This window comes from Cnephaeus nilssonii (genome assembly GCF_951640355.1).
Source record: "Cnephaeus nilssonii genome assembly, chromosome: 3".
NCBI lineage: Eukaryota > Metazoa > Chordata > Mammalia > Chiroptera > Vespertilionidae > Cnephaeus > Cnephaeus nilssonii.
In genome coordinates, this window is record NC_137074.1 from 42112609 (window position 1) to 42137424 (window position 24816).

At 56.3% G+C, this 24816-nt stretch overlaps 2 protein-coding genes across 4 annotated transcripts; one reads left to right on the forward strand and one right to left on the reverse strand.

The window, feature by feature from the left end:
* Positions 1–246: 246 nt before the first annotated feature.
* Positions 247–7321, forward strand: FAM131A (family with sequence similarity 131 member A). Of its 3 annotated transcripts, XM_079765418.1 has the most exons (6): positions 247–1775; positions 2430–2578; positions 4694–4787; positions 5024–5206; positions 5386–5502; positions 6844–7321. In XM_079765418.1, exons 1-6 carry the CDS (start codon positions 1688–1690, stop codon positions 7314–7316), a joined length of 1104 nt encoding a protein of 367 aa, XP_079621544.1. In that variant the 5' UTR covers positions 247–1687; the 3' UTR covers positions 7317–7321. The 3 variants fall into 3 exon arrangements, with proteins under 3 accessions (XP_079621544.1, XP_079621543.1, XP_079621545.1); XM_079765417.1 differs by lacking the exon at positions 247–1775 and having other exon boundaries at positions 1802–2578; XM_079765419.1 differs by lacking the exons at positions 247–1775; positions 2430–2578 and adding an exon at positions 2963–3020.
* A 1534-nt stretch (positions 7322–8855) lies between these two features.
* On the reverse strand, positions 8856–24385 carry CLCN2 (chloride voltage-gated channel 2; the record flags this gene model as incomplete). Its single annotated transcript, XM_079765253.1, is given in 25 exon segments — positions 8856–9053; positions 9183–9269; positions 14496–14600; positions 14776–14814; positions 14957–15016; positions 15236–15309; positions 15533–15647; positions 15762–15934; positions 16148–16281; positions 16563–16776; positions 16999–17109; positions 17344–17413; positions 18265–18420; positions 18523–18607; positions 19772–19873; positions 19962–20046; positions 20145–20270; positions 20385–20463; positions 20545–20622; positions 20729–20862; positions 20955–21083; positions 21427–21558; positions 21705–21861; positions 24114–24304; positions 24307–24385. Coding segments are annotated over 25 exon segments (2910 nt in total). The 3' UTR covers positions 8856–8858.
* Positions 24386–24816: the final 431 nt, after the last annotated feature.

Sequence of the window (24816 nt, forward strand, 5' to 3'; positions counted from 1 at the left end):
CCGCGCTGACGTCAGCGGACCGGTTCCCTCTCCCGGGAGCGGTGGCGGATGCGCGGTTCCCACCCCCCTCCCCTGACGGGTTTTCCCCTCCCTGGTGGCGGCCGCGGCCCGACCCTCTGCAAGCCGATGGCCCGGGTCCCGAGCGCGGGCTAGCGTGCCTGGGTTCCCGGCCATGGGCTGTATCGGCTCTCGGAGCCCAGCGGGTCAGGGTAAGAGGCAGAGGCCGGGCACTGGTTGGGGAGTCCGGTTGCGGTGAGCGGGTGGGTCGGGGCCTTGAGGAAGGGGCCAGCGTCGGGAGAGGGAGGAGCCTGCACCAGGGAGGCGGGCCAGGCTAGAGGAGGGAGCGGAGCAGGCCTGAGCGGGGAGAGGGCTGAATCAACTTGGGTTCGGTCCCTTGGCCTGCCTGCTTCTGGGCTCTGCAGGGTAGACTCGTGTCTTTCCGCCCGGATTCCCACCGCTGAGGGTGGCAGGAGGCGCATGGCCTGGGGAGGGGTTAGTAAATCCTCTCCAGCCCATGGAGACTGTCCTTGTCCACCCACATATACTCATCACCACCACCACCACCCCTTCCCACACCTCTCTTCTTGCTGTCCTGGGAATGGCCCTATCCTGGGAACCTACCTCTCTTATCTGTGCCCCAATCTCCTTAAGCCTGCAAACGCTGGCCAAGTACCCTACCAGGGAATTTTTAATTAAACCTTTACTCCCCACTTCAGGGTCAGATGGTTGATGAACGGGACTGAGACCCAACTTGGGGCACCTGTGTGCACCTGATCACCTCTCACCTCTTATAACTCTTTTAGTTCCCTTCCCCCACTCTCAACAATAACAATAACAACAAATCACCCTACCCTGTGGAGGCAAACAGGAGCCTAAAGGGAGGCCATCAGGTCTACCCACAACTGCTGACCCTTGCCTTGGTTCCCCTGGATGGTGCATGCTGGGGCCTGGTCTTAGTCCTGTGCATCTGTGGTTGGCCACTCTACTTCAGTGTCATGGATTTCGCCAAGCCTAAGGCCAGGTAGGAACTTAAGATGTTGAGGGCTAGGTTTCTGATGGGTCCTGGGTTTCAGCATAGGTGGTCAGTCACACAGGCCTGGTTGGTACTTGAGGTTCTTTGGAACTAAGACTCAGATTTGTACTTTCCTTGGGTTCCCATGAGGAATTCTGGGATTTGTAGTACCAAATTAGCCTCAGCGTTTGAAGCTGAGAAGCATAAAGCTGCTCTGACCTCTCTGGCGCTGTAACGCTTGGAGTTCAGGAAGTCATTCCTCTTGTAGTCGGGAGAGTTTGGCTGACTTCAGGGTTAGGTACCAGCTAGGGCCAGGGATGGCCTGTAACCTTGTGTCTGTCTTCTGGTTGGTAGCATTTCTGGGAACCACCAGCTGGATGAGGCCCAGGGACAGAGACGGCTGCTCCAGCTAAAGGTCAGTTGTGATATACATTGCCTGTTGGCACTGCCTAGGGGAAGAGCCTCAGCTAGCTGAGCTCCACAGAGCTTGGCTGGGCCCCTGGCACACCCACCTCCTCAAAGCCATGAGACAGGAACACTTTCCTTATGTGACTAGGAACAGGTTCCAAGTGGGGAGGAGAATGGCTCAACATCCGGAACCAAAATAGGAATAGAACTGGGAGCTGAGCCTGGAGCAGTGCTGGGCTTTTGGTTCTCTGCATCAATACAGCCAGCATGCCTATGATTTCTGTGCTGGGCAAAATGTTTCTTTGGCAGCGTGAAGGGCCTGGAGGACGATGGACTTGTCAGACAAGTCGCAGAGGTGAGACCAGGGACTGTAGATGTGATCTGGGAGGTGACGGGAACCTGAGGAGTAGGGTGTTCAGGTGGCAAGAGGAAAATTACTTTGGCTTAGATATTGGGAACCAGGCTGAAACAGGAACAGCCAGGCTGGGGCCAGACAGGCCATCAGGAAACAGCCTTAGGGGACTGGGACGAAGGAAAAAAATCATGGGCTTGTCAGAGAAGAAGAGTAAAGCTGAGCCTGGCGAGAGGAGAGAACCAAGAGAAGGAAGGCAGCAAGCCTGCAAAGGGCCCAAGATGGTGGTGGAGAGGGGGCCGGTGATGGCGGTGGAAGGATGAATGAGGTGTGCTTTCCAAGAGGAATCGGTAGGCTGAGAAACCAGAGAAGATTCAGAATTTATCAAAGTTTAGGTTTCATCCCGAGGGTTTTGATGGCAAAATATATCCAGTGGAGGAAGGTGGTCAGTGGCTGCCACAAAATGGCCACAAAAGGAGCCGGAAGGTTAGGGGTAGTGGGATAGGAGCTTGCAGAGTTGTGGGAACACCAGGTGGTTGCTGATGTTCTGGGAGGTGGGGAGAGGTGAGGAGGATGATGTGGCAACACCGGATGAAAAGGAGGGGGATCTTGGCAGAAGTGGGAGCCCAGCTGAACAGCGTTTCCCCCACCCCTCAGTGGCCTCGGACCCCGCGTGGGCTGTGGAGTGGATCGAGCTTCCTCGGGGCCTCTCTCTATCTTCCTTGGGATCTGCTCGAACCCTCCGAGGCTGGAGCCGGTCCTCTCGCCCTTCCTCTTCCTCCGTGGACAGTCAGGACTTGCCAGAGGTGCTGGGCCCCTGGTGTTGGGAGGGGGTGGGGGAACCGTATCCACACGAAGGGGATCTGTATCCCTCGCCAGCCCGTTTCTGGCTGCCTTTGCCTGAGCGCGGAGGCGCTATCCGGCCGGCAGTAAGGCCGCCCCCACCGGTCTGCTCTGCTCGGCGCCTTGCCAGCGTCGGCGGGCGGGCTGCTCGCGCCTTCGGCGCTGACGTCAGCGCATCCCGGGCCATATCCCTGGAGACCCTGTTGCATGGTGATGGGTTGCCAGGGAGACATACACCTTTTCTCTGGGCCTGGGCCGCAGCTGCGCGGAGTGCTGGCACTGATGGTGGCGGCTGGGGGGAATGAGGGGAGGGAGGGAGAGCGAGCCAGGAAACACCCAGCAGGTGCTCCTCCCTCCAGGCCTGGCCAGAGGCTACCGGCGCACCCTGGGGGCCCTGTCAGCCAGGTACTGAAGGGGAGGGACCGAGGGGGTGGGCCTGAGGTCAAGGGGCAGGTGGAGCCCCTCTTGTGAGGGGTGGGAACTGATGGAGTAGAGCTAGGCAATGCCAGGGAGGGTGCCTGTATCTCTGACTTCATTCATTTGTTGAGGGAAACATTTGCCTGGGCTTGCCAAGGAGCACAGAGCCAGGTGCAGGGTGGAGGTAGGAACCCAGGTGAATCAGACTCAGGCCCTGCCATCCTGGGATCCCTCAGGAGAGATGCAAGGGTAATGCTGGGGATGGGAAAACGACTGAAAACACAATAGGAGGTGTCACTTGAGTCAGGCCTTGAATGGTAGGGAGCATTTGTCAGGCAAAGATGGCATTTTTTGCCCAGGGAAAAGCTGGGTTTCTTTGCCTGGAGGAAGGCAGGAGGCTGCCTACTGACAGGGAAAGTGAGAAATGGGGTTTTACTGGACAGAGGAGATCAGTGGTGGATTCCAAGCAGGCCTGGTAGGAGGCAGGGCCTCACGGAGTCCTTCAGTGCCTGGCTGTGAGCTTGCACTTCATTGGACAGTGAAGGGGCCCAGGAAAGATTTTAAATAAGGACATGTTGTGACCAGTTGCACCCCAGGAATATTGTGTACATTTATACATTGCCTTGTTCATTCGGCCTGTGTATTTTGAGAGATTGCTCTGTACCAGGCATTGTGCTAAACCCTGGCATGCAGCAGTGACCAAAAGAGACCGAATTTCTGAAAGAGCTTAAGACCAGTGAGGGAGACCAACAAGAAATAAGGAAACACATAAAATAGACCATAATTACACACTTGAGATACATTGATAGAGGATGGTGACTTGTCACAGACTACAGAGCGAGGGTGGACAACTGGTAGGGTGGCCAGGAAGCCTTCTCTGAGGGAGTGATATTTCAGCCAAGACCCAAAAGGTGAGAAAGAGCCAGCCAGACATGGAAAGGGGGAAGGAGAACACTTACACAACATAGGAGGCTGAGAAAATAGCATGGAGTCTGAGGAGCTTGGGGGACTACCACTATGCTAATCCGGGCAAGGAGCATTTGCAAAGGATGAGGGTAGTATTAGAGGCAGTTGGTGATGGAATCGTTAGATCTTAACAACAGATATGCGTAAGGAAAGCTTATGGGAGAGTTGATGGTAATGCTGAGGTTTGGAGCCAGGCTGAACAGGAGAATGGTGGGATGATGCAAAGTAAGGGCCAGATATGGAGGAGAAGGTGTTGGGTTTGTTTTTGGTCATCCTGAGTTTGTGGCTGTGATAGGCTCCAGAAACAGCTAGAATGTGGGTCTAAAGACAGAGGAGAAGAGGGGTAAAAGGAAGGGGACCTGGATGTTATATCCTCTTCCTTTCCTCTTTTCTCAAAGACCCTACTCCATGGTTCTTCCAGAACTGTCTTCTTCTCTGGGAGCTTGGAAGGCAGAGGGTTAGCTATAGTTCTGCTCCTTTGGGCCTGCCCACGTCTCCATTGCTTCCTGCGGGGACATAATTTGCTGGTCCTGGCTTCTTACCTTCTTACATATCCCAGCAGCCTTTGGGAAACATGTGTTGCCCTGTCATCTCTTCCCAGCTCCCATATCCACTTGATGCCTTGGGTGGGGTACGGGCATGTGGGAGGACACTGCTGTCAGAGGAGCACTCACCCTCTGATTCTGTCACCCAAGGTGAATGTTGGAGACACAGTCGCGATGCTGCCCAAGTCCCGGAGAGCCCTAACTATCCAGGAGATCGCTGCACTGGCCAGATCCTCCCTGCATGGTATGTACCCCTTCCCATGCCTGTGGCTATTTGGACCTTTCTTACATGCCCTTGGGGATTGTATCCTGTGAGCTCCTGCTGCTATCTCCCTTTTCCTCTCTTTCTCAGGTGAATCCCTGCCCCCTGCCCAGCCAAAGGCACATGTGGGCCCTCACTACCACCACCCTTACACTTCCCTCCCAGATGCTCCCTGACCCATGCTCTTACCAGGCTTTCTGACTCTGCCCCACCTCCAGGTATTTCCCAGGTGGTGAAAGACCACGTGACCAAGCCCACTGCCATGGCCCAGGGTCGAGTGGCTCACCTTATTGAATGGAAGGGCTGGAGCAAGCCAAGCGACTCTCCTGCTGCCTTGGAATCAGCCTTTTCCTCCTATTCGGATCTCAGTGAGGGTGAGCAAGAGGCTCGCTTTGCGGCAGGTGAGTGACAGAAAGAGAATCAGCCACACATTTGTCATAGGGGTATTCTCTCTCATCTCCTTGGGCCTGATGTGGGGTTTGGAGTGTTTCCACACCCATGTGTCTTCCCTCTCCTGTCTCCAAGCTGAGCCCTAACCTTAGCTCACTTCTGCTAATGAATTCCATGTCTTCCCCAACAGGAGTGGCTGAGCAATTTGCCATTGCAGAAGCCAAGCTCCGGGCATGGTCTTCAGTGGATGGTGAGGACTCGACCGATGAATCCTATGATGAGGACTTCGCTGGGGGAACTGACTCAGGTGAGGGGACATTCCATACTAGTACTGCCAACTGGGGTGGAACTGCCTGATAGGCCCTCTGATTCAGAGCTCAGCCTTTGGAAGGGGAGATCCAGAATGTCCTCAGCCTTTGGAAGGAGAGCGGAGAGAGGCAGACTCTGTCCAGGTAATGCTCGACTTTCCTTAGCTATAGTGAAGGAGGGCTGTCCACTCTCGTGGGTGGGCAGTCAGCAGGTGGAAATGGAGTAGTTCCTTTCTCTGCCCATCGATGCAGTTGAGCCTTGCAGTCCTAAAAAAAAAAATAAAAAAAAAATGCCCGGAGACCTCGCCAGCACCTTCTGTGCAACCATGTTGTCTCTGGGAGGGTCTGCCGTGCCTTGCCTCTGAAAGTCCTCTCAAGACAGCCTCCCGGCTGGCCGAGGCAGCACAGATGCATGGTGCAGCAGCCACAGCACCTCCCGGGGCTGAGGCCCAGGCAAACAGGAAGCTGGCGGAGCCTGGACTGCCCACAGGGCTGCTTGGCTCCAGCTTAGCATCCTTGCATTCCAGGCTAGCGGGCCTCCTCTCCGCTGGTACTTGCAGAAGGGACCCTGCGGGGCTGTGCAGCTGTGCAAGGCCCTCCTTTCATCTTCCATTCTCGGGACCAAATGGCTGACTTTCTCTGTAGCTTCTGGGCTCAAGCCTCCCAGACCACCATCCCCCTTTCACCCCTTTGTCTTTGAAGATTGCGTCCACATGCCCCATCCCGTTAGCTAATTAACATTCTCCGAAGTGGGCAATACATTAAAGCAGCTTTGAGACTGCCGCTGTGGTCCAGAGAGGACTGATTGGGATGACCGAGACAAAGACAGATCCGGGCCACAATGTTTTTGTTTCATTGAGTTCCAGGCCTGCTTTGACCCCTGGCATCATGAAAACAGCTACATTTATCCAAGGCCACTACTGGCCCATGTAGAATCATTGTGCAAATTTGAAAAAAGTTCTCCTTTTCCTGGTGGGCACAGCCCCATGCCAGGGCATGCTGCTTGGTGAGCAGAGCGTGGTCTGAATTTCACTTGCTGCCTTGGACACACTCCCCTTGGGCAGTGAACAACCTGCACGACATGTAGGTATCCCTGCATTTATTGCTTTCTTACTGTGTGCCAGACTGTTCTCTCAGCAACCCTGTAAGGTAGGTATATAAGAATCCCCAATTCGCCATTAAGGAAACTGAGGCAGAGAGGTGAAGTGACTTGCCTAAAGTTCCCCAGGTCCTACCCACCATCCCTAGAGCCGTACCAAGGTAGAGTGCGGAGATGCGGCTTCCAGGTTGGCCAATTGAGATGGGGCTAGCAGGGTGATCTTCTTTTCTCTCCCCGACAGACATGGCTGGGCAGCTGCCCCTGGGACCCCACCTCCAGGACCTCTTCACTGGCCACCGGTTTTCCCGGCCTGTGCGCCAGGGCTCCGTGGAGCCTGAGAGCGACTGCTCGCAGACAGTGTCCCCAGAGACCCTGTGCTCTAGTCTGTGCAGCCTGGAGGACGGGCTGCTGGGCTCCCCGGCCCACCTGGCCTCCCAGCTGCTGGGTGAAGAGCTGCTTCTTGCCAAACTGCCCCCCAGCCGGGAAAGTGCCTTCCGCAGCCTGGGCCCGCTGGAGGCCCAGGACTCGCTCTACAACTCGCCCCTCACGGAGTCCTGCCTTTCCCCCGCCGAGGTGGAGCCGGCCCCCTGCGAGGACTGCCAGCCACTCTACCCAGCGGTGGGCAGCTGGGAGCACCAGCGGCAAGCCTCTGACGTGGCTTCTTCTGGGGTGGTGTCCTTAGAGGAGGACGAGGTGGAGCCCGAGGAACAGTGATGCAAACCGTGCTTGTCGGCGGCACGTGTCCCCTGGCCGCTGCGGGGGGCACGGCCTTTGGGCCCAGTTGTGGGCTTGAGGCTCCCAGCAGAGCTCCAAAGCCTGGGGGGCTCCTGGGAGCACTCACTCCTCATTGTGTGTTTTGCATGAAAGTGTCTAGAGAGGAGGCAGGGACCAGGCTGGGGGCGCATGTCCAGCCCCCACTCCTGGGGCTTGCCGGGGGTTGCCCGGGGCCCCTGGGGCATGGCTACAGCAGTGGCAGAGTGATGTTCATGTTCTTAAATCAAAAATGCCACATATTTCCTCCTCTGGTGATGTGAACCTCTGAGGGGGCAGTTACGACTGGGCTACGTGGGATAGAATGGGAGGGAGCCCGGCCTCCCCTGCCCCTCCCCCTGCCTCTCTCCTCTGCTTCTCTCCTCACCTCCAAGTCCGTGTACAGTGCTTGATAGAATCACCCCTACCCAGGGCGCCTACGGATTGAGCCGTCCCCCAGGGTCCCTTTCCCAGCTGGGCTCATCCTGTGCTACACCTCTCCATTGTCTCTAAACCTTTTTTCTAAAGAAAGAGGGGTTTTGGTCTGTTCTTTCAGTCGGATCTTCTCTGGGAGGCATTGGAATGATGAAAGCATGTACCCCCACCCTTTTCCTGGCCACCCTGAAGGGGGCTGGGCGCTTTCCCAGTCCCTTGTAGGATGTGTGGGCAGGGGCCCCGTGGCTCCCAGCCCACCAGGTTGCTGCAGGGTGGAGCTGGAAGAGGGCATGGCTCTGGTTGCTACAGAGATGTGACTTCTACGTTCTTCCAGAGAGGGCCACCAGGGGGCCACACGGGTGGCCCTGAGCAGGGCAGGAATTGTGCCAAGGGAGTGCCTCTCCTTGGGGAGGAAAGAGGGCAGTGCCTTTTTGTCTGAAGGAAAGGCCAGAGCTACAGTACTGGGGGCAGCCAGGGTGTTGATGGCCAAGCAGTGGAGGCCTCTGCAGATCCTACACTCCGTGGACAGCAGGCTCTGGAGTTTTATGGCCACGGGGTGCAGGTGGCTACAGATTTCAGGCCTTGTAGGCTTTGGCAGGCAGGAGGGCCCAAGGTAAGAACACGAGGTGATGGGCACAAGCATTCTCTATATAAGTGGCTCATTAGGTGTTTATTTTGTTCTATTTAAGAATTTGTTTTATTAAATTAATATAAAAATCTTTGTAAATCTCTATATACATCTGGTCATTGGAGGTTCCAGTATAAACCCATCTTAGTTCTACCCCTTTCCCCCGCAAAGGGGCAGCAGGGGTCAAGTACCCCGCCCCACCCCCACCCCGCCAGGGCAGTGCTGATCTTCCTGCCCTTGGAACACTTGCAGGTGGGTGCTGTGTCAGATTCCAAGTAGGAGGAACTGGAAGAAGCTGGTGCCCCTGGTCTGGAAGTGGGGGCTGGGGCCCCAACCTTTGGCTGTAGCTGCCTCCTGCTTTCCCACGGCAGAAGGGACAGGAGAGCTGTAGGATCCGGGCTGACAGCAAGGCCACTGCCACCCCAGGCTGCCTGCTGAGGAATTCACTGGCACTTGTCATCGCTGTCAGAAGGGCTGCCCTCCCCAGGGAGGCTGTGGCGGGAGCGGGGCCCCCAGAGTGCATGCACCTCAGTCGTCTCTGTGTCACTGCTGCTGGTGGCGCTGTCACGGAAGCTGGCGAGGGGTGGCCGGACTTTCACGCCCTGTGCTGTGACGGAGCCCTCAATAGCTTTCCGGAGCTGGAAAGGTGAGAGGGTCAGTCTGGGCTCCCTGCTCATCCTCTCCAGCCGTTCCCTCCAGGTGGCTGGACATAAGCTTCCATGCCTTTTTGGAAGTGGAAGTGGCGTTGACAGCCACTATCATCTTACCTCCTTCAGGGTAACGATCCCAATGAGTCTGCCAATACTGGTGACATAAGCATGGTCCACTCCCAGGAGCGAGAAGATGGTGTGCGTCTACAGGGTGGGGAGAAAAACACTGGACTTTATGCACCAGGGGAGAGGGGCCCAGGAGGAGGTGTTGGGTTGGGGGCAGGATAGAGGGGGTGCTACAGGTGGTGGGGGAGGGGGAAGGCCAAATGGAGGGAAAAGTATGAGATTGTACAACCAGTCTTCAGAAACTTGATAGTGAGAATCTTCATATGGATGGGAAACAGACAGAGGAAGGATTCTTTATCCCATGTTAGCAAGGAGAATGGATGAGGAGAACAACTGTTCAAATATGACACCTAATGATTGGCCAGGCACCTAGCTAAGTCTTACATTAATTAGTGTTTAACTTTAGCACTGTCCTGAGAAGTCTGACACCCATTCTACAGGACAGGCCACATGAGGCTCAGTGGTGCAGTGACTTGCTGGGGGTCATCAGTAAGAAGTGGCCCAGCAGCTCCAGGCCACTTTCAGTACCCTCTAGGAGGAGGCACTATGCGGATGTCCGATTAGTCATGGATATATCCAGGAGGAAAGTTCCACCCCCCTCCCCCGCTTAGCGGTCCTGGCCCTGAATCCTGTTCCTCTTACTCCACCTGGGTGGCTGACACATGCTTCCCCTTTGCCCTCAGCTGGCTGAACATGTAAGGTATCCCTCACCCTGGCTCCAAACCCCCCCCCCCGCCCCCCCCAGTATTGGCCTGCAGCACTCTGTATGTCTCTCACAGTTTGCCTTTTCTAGGGCCCAAAGCATCCCAGGTCTTGTTGACATGTAGCTTACGGTGCAATGGACAATAGTATCCCCCAACCCCCATGTTTTTCTTGCTTTGGACCCTTCCCCCAAGCTTTCCAATGTAATCACCCAGGGTTCAGAAATTGTCAGCTAGTTCCCCTTGTGCTCCAAGTGGATTTTCTTGGGCCAGATGTCTTGAAAAAACACTCTACTGACTCAGCAGTTCCTGGAATTTTTGGCCTATCAGTTATCACACTGTTTATAGTTTACTTGTAAGCCTCTTGGCTTAATGCTTGAATTGAAATGGGCATTACTATCCCAGCTTCTTGAGTACCAGCTACTCAGAAATCATTGTAATGATCTTAACACTTTAAAAATGTTTTAAAAATGTTTTCTTGTACAGCTGCTGAATTCCTTAGGAAAGAACTTCCTGAACTTTCCTAGCTTCCTCCTTCTAAGGCATGACAGTACTTATAAAAGGAGGTGGAAATTCAGTTTTAGCATAAGTTTTTCTGTGTTCCTTTAATAAATGTCTTAACTGCCATTCTTTAGCAAGTCCCTTGAATCCTACATGCTACAAGTTATCTTTAATTTCCTCATCTGATTTCATTGGGAAACATATCTTAATAAGATTTCCTGTATTGCCCAGCTGGTGTGGCTCAGTGGTTGAGCGTCAACCTATGAACCAGGAGGTCACGGTTCGATTCCTGGTCAGGGCACATGTCCAGGTTGTGGGCTCGATCCTCAGTGTGGGGTGTGTAGGAGGCAGCCGATCAACAGTTCTCTCTCATCATTGATATTTCTATTGCTCTCTCTCTCTCCCTTCCTCTCTGAAATAATATATATATATATATATTATATATATATATATATAATTTAAAAAAAGATTTCCTGTACTAATAATCCCTTGGATTTGTCTTCTTATGTTTAATAATCCATCTCATCCTCTCTCAAGGATCCTATTAATTCGTTCCCCTGAATTTTCCACAATCCTAATCAGAGTGAGCTTCTGATAGGTTATATGCCTTTTGGGTTTGCAAACCACTTGTCCTGGGGAGTCACCAAGCCTTACTGATCTGCCTCCTAAACATCCTGGCAATTCTTCCTGACTTCCTCACCATCCTGATCAGGATGGGACTGTAACATCATTTTTATTTTATTTTTGTTAATCCTCACCTGAGGATATTTTTCCATTGTTTTTACATAGGATGGGAAGGAGGGAAGGATATCTATACTAATAAAAGGGTAATATGCTAATTAGACCGGACATCTTCCAGGCATCCTTCTGGACAAAGCCACAGTGGTGGGGGCCGAGGCAGAGGCGGTTAGGGGCAACCAGGCAGGCAGGGGAGGGCAGTTAGGGGCAATCAGGCGGGCAGGCAGGTGAGTAGTTAGGAGCCAGCGGTCCCGGATTGCGAGAGGGATGTCCAACTGCCTGCAGGGATCGGGCCTAAACCAGCAGTCAGACATCCCCTGAGGGGTTCTGGATTGGAGAGGGTGCAGGTCGGGCTGAGGGACCCCCACCCCCATGCATGAATTTTGTGCACCACGCCTCTAGTGTGTGTGTGTATGTATGTATGAGCATATATATATATATATATATATATATATATATATATATATATATAGAGAGAGAGAGAGAGAGAGAGAGAGAGAAACATAGATGTGAGAGAGGCACATCGATTGGCTGCCTCCCACACTTGCGAGAGAGAGAGAGAGAGCGAGAGAGAGAGAGAGAAACATAGATGTGAGAGAGGCACATCGATTGGCTGCCTCCCACACTTGCCCTGACTGGGGCCGGGGATCAAACCTGCAATCCAGGTATGTGCCCTTCACTGGAAATGAACCTGAGACACTTTGGTGTACAGGCTGATGCTCTAACCACTTAGCACACCAGCCAGGATGGGACTATAACATCTTAATGGCTTATCCTTTCTGCCTCCCTTCTATCCAAGAATTACCATCCTATCAGCTTTCTCAAACTCGAGTTAGAGCCCAGACTCCCCAGAATGGCCTATAGGACCCTTTTCAAGCCCACCTCAGCCTGTCTTTCTAATCTCAGATTCCACCAGACTCTCCAGCTTCCAGCCTCACCTAATCACTCATCCTATTCTGAACATATTAATTTCTTGCACACTTCCTTCATTACACCATCTCTTAAAGCCCCCTATTTTTCACCTCTAAGCATAACTAGTAGTAATTTCTAAAATATATTCAATACTTACTATGTGCCAGGTACTTTTCTAAGTGGCTCACATGTATGACCTCCCTTAATCCTCAGAAAACCCTGTGGTGTAGGTACTATCTTAGTACCCCATTTTACAGATAAGGAAATGAAGCACAGAGAAGCTAAGAAATTTGACAAGGTCACACAGCTAGCCAGCACTGGGCAGAATGAGGGTTAGGTCCAGCCAGTCTGACCCAGTGTTGGCACTCTACTTCCTCCCCCACCTCCACGCACTGCTTCTGGGTAGGTGGCCTCTGAATGAATGCGGGGCTTGGCTGATATGGTGATCTCCGGTTGCACAGGTTCCTAAATAGTCTTGTGTATTCCCTTGCCCCTCTGGATGTTCCCCTCCTGAACTTAATTGAGCTACTACTTATTGACTCCTCGGGCCTGCAAGGACATTTTGAATTCTAATCGTATGTTCTTATCACTTCCAGTTCTTTGTACTTTTGGTAGTCGGTTCCTCAAAGGTTTCTCTTCCTCTGATTTTTTTAAAAGTTTGTAACAAACACCTACTTTGTTCTTTTTCATTTTAATTTAATTAGACACCAGGGAGTTCATTGGAGAGCCTGCATTTCTTGGGCTTGGGAACAGTGAATTGAAAGGGAGAGGGACAGCGTGGCCCGCTGAAAGAATACTGGGACTGAGGCCAGGAAATCTGGGCTCTCGGCCTGACTCTGCTATGCTGACCGAGGCAAGTGACCTCACTGCCTCAGTTTCCCCATGTATCAAAATGGTTCAAACCACAGGCTTTTGGGTCAATCTTGGATTTTGCTACTTACTGGCTATGTGATCTTGGCCAAATTGCTTAACTTCTTTGAATTTCAATGTCCCCATCCATAAAAACTGGAGTATCACACTATCTATCTTACACTGTGGTTGTGAGGATGAAATCAAACACGTGAACAGCTTAGCCCAGTGCCTGAGACTCAGCAGGCACTAATAGAATGTCAGCAGCATCATCATCTTTCTGTGACGTTTGAGAACTAAGTAAGATGATGGAAAAGCTTTAGCGGTCTTGGGAAGAAAGGCTTTAAATCAGGGTGGGGAACATCCAGCCCGCGGGCTATATAAGGTCCGCAAAATCATTTGGTCTGGCCCTGCCAAGGCATTAGGGGTGAATTGATTAAACGTTTGGCCGAACATAGCAGGCTAATATATAAACAGCTGATAATTTTGTACGGCCCACGAATGATGTTATAAATATCCCAATGGGCCTTGGCAGCGAAAAGGTTCCCACCCCTGCTTTAAATAAAAGCCAAATGTATTGTTCTCGGGCCTATCTCCTTTTTTTCTTGCAACTGCGCTGCAGTTCCTCACTCACTCTGATCAGAGGTCTTTACCCAAAGGCTTATAAGTTCCTTTAATACATTTTTTGCTTTTTTGTTTCTCTTTTGTTCCCTGCCAGGGCCCCTGCTTGTCTACACTAAACTGGCTTTGAGGCACAGCTTGCATCTAAGTTAGCTGTCCAAACTGCAGACCTTGGGAATGCTCCCCCACTGGCCCCGGCCCCCACACAACAGAGGTTTGCACATTAAATCTAACAATTTAGCTAAAACAGGTTTCTGGGTGTGCCTGCACGCCCCGCCTTCACTGAGGACCCTGAAGGTGCCCAGTGATGAGCCCAAGGCAGTCCTCCCCAGAGAGCCCTGTTCTCTAATGTCAGCCTCACCCACCACCAACCTGTCTGCACTCACGTTTTCTCCCCATTTCTGCAGGCTGGTCTTGCCCTTCTGCTGAGCTATCTTCCTGCGTCCTTACCCCTTTTCCTTTGGCCTACATTAACTGAGACGTTCTGGGGTCTGACATTCCAAGCCCCCCACTGGGCGTTTCTCATCTTTGTTTATCTCTTCTCTGCAGTGTCCCCACCCCTACTTGGATGTTTGTTAGCTTGTTTAGGAGATTTTCTTTTCCTGCCTGTTTCTCACCCTTTCTTTTTCAGTGTGGGTGTATCAGCCTTGTTGGGAGCTGGCAGCCTCCCCCCTAGCTCTGACCCTAGCCTGGCCTCCTGGCTCCCACCCAGCTTGAGCCGGGTCTGTGTTGCTGCTTTGGTCCAGAGTTCCCTGGGGGCAAGGCGGAGAAGAGGAAAAATGATGCTTGATTCCGCCGCAGGCAGGAAGAGGCTCAGGGGACCCCGCGCCTGGCCTCCCCGTCGTGTGAAGCAATGTGTTTGAAAAACAGCTCAGCACAGAGCCCGCTCTCCGCTGTCCCTTTTTTTGCCCACTGGCTTGAGCCCAAACTTGTGGGAGGACCTAGACCCCCACCCAGGCCAGCCCCAGGTTGCTGGCCCTACCTTGTGCAAAGAGGTCCGCTCCACCAGCTGGAAGGGGGCAGGGTCAATTTTGCAGTCGCTGAAGTTGACAGGTTCATCTAGTTGCTGCTCCTCCCACTCCAGAATCTGAGGGTATGAGACTAGGAGGGTTAGGCAGAAGGTGCCACCGGCGGCCCTCACCTCCCTGAAAGCTGGCCTGCCCCTTTTCCTACCCCGTGGTCCCTCCCATGGGGACAGAAGCCAAGATGATGACTGAACACATCCCGGAAGAAACAGAGTCCAGAGTCCAGTCACACCTTACCTCCTCAGGGGTCATTTCACTTTCCAGGTCTGAGTCGCTCTAGGAGAGAGGGAGGGAGGCTGGCAGCTGGGGCTGGGGAAAGGGGGTACATCCCCCCCCCCCCACTGGGGGAGGTTTATCACCTAGACCCTGGCCTGCCCTGTCTAGTGCTCCTGAGCTGCAGAAAGAAGTGAGCACTTACTGCCAGGGAAATTCGGACCCGCTTCAGCTTGCGCTTGTCACATGATTCCGACTTCTCCACCTTGGTTAGAGCCGACAGGGAGAGAAGAGGAATTGACGTTATAGGGAGGAGGGAGGTGAGAAGAGTGGTGGAGCCGGGGGGAAGGGTGCATTGCAAGGACAGAGCTGGCATCCAGGAGGGCAGAAGGGCAGGGAGAATGGAAGCAGGTGCTACAGGGCTACTGGAGAGGTTATCTCAGCACTAGAGGTTGAGCTAGACGGAGAGGCTCCAGCCACTCACCTCTGAAGCAGCCTCGGGGGGTGGACTGCCACAGAAGAGGCTCCTGAGGGCGATGCCAGCCTGCTCCACGTTCCCTGTGTTCCCAAACACAAGGCCCTGGGGCAATGTCATCTTTGGGGGAGAGGGGAGGAGGGCAAGGGGAGAGGCATCCTGGTTCTACCCCCGGTCCATTCGGGCAGCCTCTTCGCTGGGATGTGCCCCAGCTAAAAGGAGCGCAGGGGCCCTTGTGTGGTCTCAGAGGCCGGGCTCCAGCTCTGTGGGCGAGCGGAGGGAGGTGCTGGTGGGTGCTGGGCTCACCTGGGGGACTCTCCCTGAGGCTCATGGAGTTGCTGGACGCCCTCTTGAGAGCGGGCTTCAGGGGCTTGTGAGTCTCCCCCCGGGCTGCCGGGAAGCCCGGGTCCTCTGTGCTCACCTGCACAGGCAAAGGGGCTGGTGAGGCGGTGGCCCCAGGATACCGCTAGGTCGCCCTCCTGATCAGTCCACGCAGTTGGGAGGAGGTGTGTGTGACTGCAGGGCTTTCCCTCACCTGGAAGCGGACTGAGGTCTCAGGGCTGGGGGGACTCTCCTGATCGGGGGGCGGAGGAGTCTGGGCAGCTCTCCGCTCCTGCATGTGCTGCCGCCGGCGGGCTGGGCTTAGCTGGGCCCCCAGCAGCGCCACCACCTGCGAGCGCTCAATGGAGCCCAGGAGGATCATCGACTCTGAACAGAGCAGGTGGGAGGACTCAGGAGCCGATAGTGAGGCCCTCCTCCCCACCCCAACCTTCTCCCGCACTCAGAGTGGGGCCTTGGACACAGGCCACACACCAGGGGGAAAGCCCTGCCTGGCAAATGCTGGCTCTTCCTGTTCCCTCCCCCTTCCTGAGCAGCGACCCTGGGAGAGGCTCATTGCTCCTGGCCCCTTGCTGGTCTCACCCGAGGACTCAACTAGGGCCAACATGCGGCCCTTGGTCCTGTGCAGTGCCAACCGCAGGTCCCGGAAGGTGCAGCTGAGGGCCACATGGGGAACATCTCGCACCATGATGTCCTCCACTCGCACCCGGTACTGCCTGGGGGCAGAGAGGCACTTGGTTTGTGGTGAGCATGGGGAGGATAGCCGGAGCACTACCAGCAGGGCCCTAGGGAAGGCCCCAGAGCCCATGGGGACAAGGACTAAGGGCCAAGGAGTAGTCCCTGCCAGGGTATGGACAAGGGGAGCTCTGGGCAGGAGGGAGCAAGGTGGCTGGTCTCCCAGCTTCACTGACTGTGGACCCTGCTGGAGGTGGGTGTGAGGGGGTCCTAGGTCACCTGCCCCTCACCCATAACCCCTTGGTTGCCCGGCCCTCCGTACTGGTGGCGCCCCCAGCCCAGCTCAGGCAGATAAGGCAGTTTCTTGATTCGGATGATGCTGTCGTAGAGTGAGGGCTGTAGGCTCTGGGCAACAGCATTGGCCAGGATGACGGCGATCATGACGGGCAGGATGTGGGCGATCTGGCCTGTGAGCTCAAACACGATCACAGCCGTGGACACCGTGTGGGTCACTGCTCCTGCCAGTGCAGCCGCTCCTAGGGAAGCCACCTTTAGTCTCCGGGTGCCCAGGGAGCAGGTGGCCCTTCCCACCTGGGGACAGTCCCATGGGTACCCGCAGGGCTGCCCAGGACAGTTTTGAGAATTGGGTTTCTGCATTTGAAGGAAGCCTGGTTTCTGCCAGCAGGGGGCACCAGAGCCTCAGACCCTGTGGCCCTACCAGGGGTTTTCCAGGACCTGTGGGGAACTGGAGCACTCACCCACCACTGCATAGCCCCCAGGCACAATCCGATAGGTGCTGCTGTCCGTGTGAATCCCATCTGGGAACCAGGCGGCCATGCTTTCGCCCACCAGACGCCCAAATGCTGCTCCTTCAGGGAGTGGGGTGGGAAGAGAAATAGGTAGTGGAGGGGGAGGGTGGGAACACTAGGAAGAGAGAGGGTCAGAGGGTGGGGGAGGGGCCAGTGGGTCATTCAGTGCAGGGGACAGTCCTTTGGGGGTGGGCACTGGGACAGGGCTGGACCAAAACCCACTCCCGGGCAGTGAGGGTATGGCCAGGGGGTAGCCAGAAGGTGGGAAGGGAAAACAGGCAACTGAGGACTCACCAATGACGAAGACAGGCATGAAGGCCCCACAGGGTACTGGGATAGTGGTGGCCAGTGCAGACATCCAGAACTGTAGGCGGAAGGCAGTTCAAACAGGTAAAAGTGCCACCTGGCTCCAGGTAGCCCCCAGCTCCACCCCAAGGACTCCCCATTGCTTATCAGGTAAATGTAGATTTACCAGCTATCCCAGAATTCCCCAGGAATGAAGGACTCCAGAACCAGATGGCTTGGGTTTAAATTCTCCAGAACCAGATGGCGTGGGTTTAAATTCTCACTTTGCCACTAGCTATGTGATGTTGGGCCAATTATGATCCCTTTATGTCTCAACTTCTCATCTTTTTTTAAAAAATTGATTTCAGAGAGGAAGGGAGAGGAAGAGATAGAAACATCAATGATGAGAATCACTGATTGGCTACCGCCTGCATGCCCCCCACTGGGGACCGAGCCCGCAACCCAGGCATGTGCCCCTGACCAGAATCAAACCAGGAACCCTTCAGTCCACAGGCTGACGCTCTATCCACTGAGCCAAACTGGCTAGGGCTCTTTTTTAAAAAAAATTTTATTGATTTTTAGAGAGGAAGGGAGAGGGATAGAGAGATAGAAATATCGATGGGAGAGAAACACCGATTGGCTGCCTCCTGCATGCCCCCTACTAGGGATCGGCCAGCAACCCGGGCATGTGCCCTGACCATCCTGACAGGGAATCAAATCAGTAACCTCTTGGTTCATGGGTCGATGCTCAACCACTGAACCACACTGGCCGGGCTTGAATGCCCATCTTTAAAACAGGGAGACTAATAGTACCTTTCCATAGCGTTGTTGTGAGGCTTAAAGGAGTTAATACGCGGAAAGTGCTGAGAACAGTGCCTGGCACCTAAAAAGCCTTGTAAGCATCAGCCGTACATTGGTAAGGAGCCCCACCTTCATGAGAATGAAGATGACCAGGGTGAGGAAGACATTGGCACGTGGAGGGCTCCAGGCCTGTGCAGTCCCGGGAGGCTCCAACTCCTCCACCAGGCCCTGGCGGACCCATGTCCGGTTGTCAAACAGGGTGACCAGCGTCTCTTTCTGTGACAGCTATAGGGGAAAAGGGTGCCTCAGGTCTTAGGATGAAGGGACGGGGTCCGTCGGAGAGCAGGGGCAACGGAAAGCATACGTTCCTGTTCTGCCTGGGGTTACCTGTCCAGCCATGAACTGTCCCAAGCCAGGGGGGAAGGTCAGCGTGGAGATGAGCAGGGTCACGAGCGCCGGGAAGAGCAGGCGTCTAGAGATGTAGGTTTCACAGCATCAAACACGCGGTGCCCTTGCTGCGGGGGAGCGGCTGGGGGCCCTCGCGCACCTCAGGGCTGAGGTGGCAGCAGAGCCTTAGCTCTTACAGAAAAGCACCCGGTTCCGAGAGGGTCCCCTTGGCTGTTCACGAGATGACGGCCCGGAGGGTGGTGGCCACTGGGGTTATCACGAGCCCCAACGACTTTCTGTTGGCTCCAAACTCCCTAGGCGGGCAGCAATGGCAGAAAGTCCACCCCCCAGCTCCCTTCGGGACACCTCGGAGCTGTGTCTCCTTCCTTCGCCCTCAGCAGGCCTAGCTGAAGGGCTTTGCGCGAGAGGAAAGGGGTTCTGGCTCTGTCTGTTTCTCTGCGGTGACTTAGGCTGAAGGTCAGTGTTAGGGGAGAGAGGCGGGGGTCACTTATGAAGTTGACTGAAGGAGCCATAGGGAGCAGGCTCAGTTGGCTGCCCTTCCCCTGAAGGACATTAGTCCCAACAAAAGTCACGTCTTGGGCTTCCCCCTCCCAATCCTCAGGTCACAACTGAGAGAGCTGTGCTCTGGAGATTAAAAAAAAGTCTCGCCCATCTCCATGCTTCCCTGGAGGAAACAAAGGCTCATCTACTCTCCAGGGAGCAGGCGCCAGGCCCAGGGCCAGGAGGTCTTAGTCTTTGACCTAAGTGCCCTCTGCTACTGACTGCAAAGTCAAAAGTGCCAGTTTTCAGGTAATTCATGTGAGAGCCAAACTGGTCAACCCACCAGGAAAACACCACTGGCTGATTTTCTCAATGGAGTGCCTATTTTTTTTTTTAATTATCACCTGAGGATATTTTTTCCCATTGATTATTTTGGAGAGAGTGAAGGGAAGGGAGGAGGGGGAGAGAGAGAGAAGAATCATCGATGTGAGAGAGACACATCAATTGGTTGCCTCCCGCATGTGCCCTGACTGGGGCTGGGGATCGAACTTGCAACTGAGGTATGTGCCCTTGACCCGGAATCGAACTCTCAACCCTTTGGTCCTTGGGCCGACACTCTAACCACTGAGCAAACTGGCCAGGGCTGGAGTGCCCCGTTTTTGACTGGGCCACTATATGCCAGCTCACCTGTCACCCCCCCCAACCCCCCCACCGCACTGTGACCCGCACACACCCAAAGCCAACCCACTTTTTCATGAGGAAGCGGTTGATGGTTTTCTGCTTCCGCATCACCTGGACAATCTTCCGGTTCAGGTAGACGAAGAGCGCCCCCCCAAAGCCACTGGCAATACTGGGGAGGGAAGAAGCATCATTGCAAGAGGGGTCTTCCCTCTTTTACCTCCTCCCCTCCCACCGCCCCAGCTCCCACAGCTCCTCACCCAATGACAGCAAAGGCTGGCAGCTCCTGGAGGTCAAAGGGGAAGTCGAGCCGGAACCGGGTTTTGAAGAGGGCAGTGATAGTCTCTGGGGGAAGGCAGAGTAGCAGAGGGAGGCAGGTGTAGCGTCGAGGGCCCCACCTGAGCCATCTCAGGGGCTCCCCGCACCCCCCCAGGAGCCCCCACCTTCATCCCGGTTCCAGACGGCCAAGACCCGGAAGATGAAGGCACTGAAGGTGGCAGCAAAGAAGCCCCGCCAATAGTTGCGCACCGCGAAGAAGGTGGAGGTGACCTCGATGCTGAACAAGACACCTGCGGGGGGCCGGGGAGCGCCACTTCAGGCCGGGGCCGGGGCCTGGGCCAGGACTCAGAGCCGATGAGAAGGTAAGGCCCCGGGCAGGGCCGGGGGCTGGACTGGCCACCTACCTCCGATAGGTGCTGCAAAGCAGCAGCCCACTCCCACGGCACAGGCGGCGGCCAGCATCTCTGTGTTCCGTGATTCATTCTGGCGGGAGTGGTGGACCGGGGAGTCAGCTGGGCTCAGAGCACACCCCTCTCCTCTGCCCTCCTCCAGGGCACCCCTCACCTCATAGATGCCCCCGAAGAGGGAGAGGAACTTGCTGAGCAGCGCAGCACACATGCTTGCGATGTGTACAAAAGGGCCCTGGGGGAGGGGGTCCGGAGGTGAGAGGGGAAGCCGCACACCCTGGCCCCGGCCTGGCTTCTTCCTCCGCTGGGAGGGCCTCCTTTCTTCCCCAGCCCGCAGTTACCTCTTTGCCAAGGGGCATCCCACTGCCCAGAGCACAGGTCAGCCCGATGACCTTCGCTACAAAGGTCTTGAGGGTGAGGTATTCCTTTAGCACCACGCCCCGCAAGATGGTCTTCATCTCGGGGATGCCGGACCCTGGCGAGTGGACAGTCCCAGGAGAGGAATTGGATGGGCCTGGTTCCGGAGGACCCACCTCCGCCCGCCCTTCCCTTCTCGCCCTGCTGTACCGACAGCCTGAGGAGCCAGGATCTGTGTGAATCCAGCTGAGAAAGTGATGAGGACGACAGGATAGGTGACCCAGGCCAGGTACTGGAGCAAGAGGCTGGTGTTCAAGCCTCGAGACATCCACTGCTGAGCTGTGGGGAGAGGAGGTGCTGCTGGACCCCTGGGGGCACACCCAGGGCCCGCCTGGCCGCTGGGCCACATGGATAGGAGAGGCTGTCCCAGGGAATACCACACAGAGCCCGGGCACAGGGGCAGGGAGGGGGTCCTACAGGCCTTCAGCGGGGGAGAGATCATTGTAGGTAAGAGGGGCAGTTGGAGAGGGGAGGCGAGAAGTCACGGCCGATGGGCGGTGGCAGTGATTATGTCTGAAGATAGGCCCTCAGGCGGCCAAGGAGCCCAGATACTTCGGCAAGTTTGGCATGGAGGACGCAGGCTGGCGTTTCCCAGCCCTCCCCTGCCAGCCCTTGTCCTCACCCTGCAGACAGGCGGCAATGGCATAGTCCATGGCCCAGCTGACCAGCGCCATGACGAGCCCCAGCAGGACCAGGAAGATCCAGTCTTCACCAACCCTGGATACTAGGAACTTATGACAGCGCACGGAACAGACTGGGGGCAGGGAAGGAAACAACGGGGGGCTGGCACCAAAGTGCTCCTACCCCTGCCTCCCCCAACCCCCAAGGGGCAGCTCTAATGAATGGCCTCTGTCCCCCCAGTACAGCACAGCCAGATCCCCTGCCCAACCCAAGTCTCACTGCGGCACCGGGCGCAACGGCTCTGTCCGTATTCGAGGAGCTCTAGGGGAGCCGGAGGGGACAGCGGGCTCCTCCAGGGCTTGGGCCCTGCCAGGCGGATCCGAGCAGCCTCCTCTTTGGCAAAAGCCCCAAGGTCCTGAGTGTACCGGCCATACATCTGAGCAATGGGGAAGACAGGGTTAGCAGCTCTGCGTGGCTGAGAGGGGATTCAGGGAGGGCCCTGGGGTCTCCGCTCCCCTTCTCCCAGCCCCCAGATTATATATCCCCTCTTGAACCCACAGGTCCCACTTTGGCTCGGGGTGTGGGAACAATGCACATTGCAGACTGTGGGAGCTGTCCTGCGGAGTGATGGGGACTGCCAAGGTACAGGGACACAGCGCGGGGGGGTGGCAGAATAATCAGTCCTCTTCTCACGGCGCTGCCTGGGGGAGGGTAGCGCTGAGGAGGAGTGGGAGGGAAGCCCCAGAGGAGAGCTGGAAAAACCTACAGCTCTGAAAGTGGGAGGAGGGAAGGTCAAGGGCACACGGGTAACAATAAGATCCTCAAGGAGCTGGGGGCAGTTGAGTTGGGTCTAGGAACAGGCGGGGCCTCAATCCTTATCACGTTCCTGCTGGGCCTCTGGCCTGTGACCGAGTCAGCTGTACCCCTTCCTCCCATCCTAATCCCCTTGTCCCTATTCTCCCCCCCCCCCCCCCCCGCCCCAGCCTGCCAGACCAGCTGGGAGTGGAAAGTCTCGAGGGTGGGTGGGGAGTACTTGGTGGCCTCAGCCCACACTGGAGCTGCCCTGAGCCCAGTGGTAGGTTGGGGGACAGCAGAAGCTGATGGCTGGGCTATGATGCTGGGGTGATGGGACCGGGGAGTCTCCGAGCTATGGCTAGACCTGCCCAGCTGGGCATGTGTTGAGGGGTGGGGAGGAGTAGATTCCGGCTGCCACCCGCAGAGCTTCGAGACACAAAGAGCTCCTGTTGGGACTGGGGGGTGGTGGTGGTGAGGGAGGGAAAGACAGAGAGAGAGAGAGAGAGAGAGAGAGAGAGAGAGAGAGAGAGCAAGAAAAGGGAGGAGAGAGACCAGAGAGAGGAAAGGTGGGGAGGGAAGAGAGGACTGGGGAGGAGCAGAGAAGAGGGAGAAGAAGGGAGGAGGAAGGGAGAGAAACAAAGTAGAGTATAAACAGGCCGACACAATGTCAGAGTGGGAGGTGAGCCTGTGAGAAAAAGACAAAGGGATCGGAAGGAGAAGGGGGAGAGCCTGGAGCAGAGAGTGCCCGGGAGAGAGCGTGACCCTGAGAACTCACACCAGAGATAAAGCCCAGGCGCAGGGGATGGGGCTGGGCTGGTGCAACTGATAGACACCGTTTTGGGGCCAGGTGCCTGGCTTCCTAGACCAATGCCCCCCCCGTTCTTGGCTTGTGCAGATGGACAGACACCTCCCACCCTATGTGAAGGCTCAACCCTATACCCTCGCTCCACCCCCACCCCTGTCACCTCTCCCTGTCATCCTGTTCCATCCGGCCATTCCCTCTCTGAACTGGGCACCTCCCAGCCTCAATTACAGCCAGGGGCTCCCTCCTCCTGGAGAGATTCCCTCCCTGCCTCCTTCCTGGGCAAATTCCAGGACCAGCTGTTTATGAAGGAGCCCTTCCCTAGAGTTTGGGCCCCCCACCCCAGTGAACAAGGAAGGGCAAAAGGCTTCTCAAACACTAAGTTACAGTGGTGGCCACACGTCAGCTCAGAACCCCAGGACCCCCTGCTTCTAATGAGGTCAAGGGACACCCCTGGGGTGGGTAGGGGCTGGATACTCAGAGTAAGCATGGACAAAGGTCCCAATTCCCACACCCATTCCTGCTTGACCCATCCCCCCTTAAGTTCCTGTCCCCCAGAGCAGCAGGTCACCTTTTTTTTTTTTCCCCCCAAAGAATAGACGCAGGGGTTCCTGCCAATATTGGGGGCTGGGTTTGACCATCTTTCTACACACTCTTGTTTCTGTGTCTAGCACAGTAAAGTGCACGTACTGGGGACAGAGAGAATGTCTTGGTGGTGGAGATAGAGGTGTAGACAGATAAAGTTCAACGGGTGTGAGCGGTGCTGGGGAGGGGTAGTGGGGTGCTGAGACTTGGGTCCAGGTGGCCAGGGGGAGGAGCTAAGAGAACGTGGTGTGTGGTGGGGAGAGGTAATGGGAAGGACACCTCGGACAAGCACCTGATCTTGTCCTCTGCAGGCCCCAGCCTCGGCCAGAAACCTGCATGCAGCCTGTCCCTTAGCCCTCCAACCTCTCAGGCCCTCGAGCCTCAGTTTCCCCAGCTCAGAAGGCTGGGGCGGGGCTCGGGTAGGTCCCGGGTCCTCGCGCTTCCGAGGGGAGCCGGGAGCAGCGGTCCGGGGCGCACGCCGCAGAGCTCGGCTCGGCTTCACTCACCAGGGTCTGCTCGTACTGCAGCGCCCGCGGCTCCATCCCTTCCTCCGCCGCCGCGGCCGCTCCGGCCGCCATCTCCGCGCACAGCCCTCCGGCCTCCCGCCGCGGCTCGGGCTCTGGCCTGGACTCGGCTCCCCGCCCGCAGAGCCCGCGCCGACACCCGTCCCGTCCCCGCAGCCCGGGCGGCCGAGTGCAGAGAGCCTCCCGCTCGCGTCCCCTCCTCGGCGGGCGGGCCGAGGGCGGCGCCCACGGTGCTGCCCCGCCCGCCGGCCCATTGGCGGGGGCCGGCCCAGCCCGGCCGGGGTCTGCGCGGGGGCCGCCTCCTAGGCGAGGCAGAGGCGGTAGGGGGCGCTGGGAACGCGCGAGCCCGCGCCCCCTCTCCGCGGAGGCGGGGGGCAGAGCGGGGCGCCGGGTGCCCGAGCGGGGGCGGGTCCGCTGGCACGTGGAGGGGCGGGCTGGGTCTGCAGCTCCCGGTGCCCGAGCCGAGCGGGAGAGACCGGAGACGCCGGGGTCGGAGAGCCGGGACCGGGGCCGGCGGCGCCGTCCGCATCAGGCTCTGGAGGCCCCGTCTCTCTCTCGGAAGTGGGTCCCTCTCTTGCTTCTCCGGAGGGACCAGCAGCTCAGAGACGCCGCTGCTCCGTCTGGAGTGAGAAGCAAAACTGCGGGGCTCGGAGGGGAGCATTAAGTCCAGGAATAGGGGGGTAGG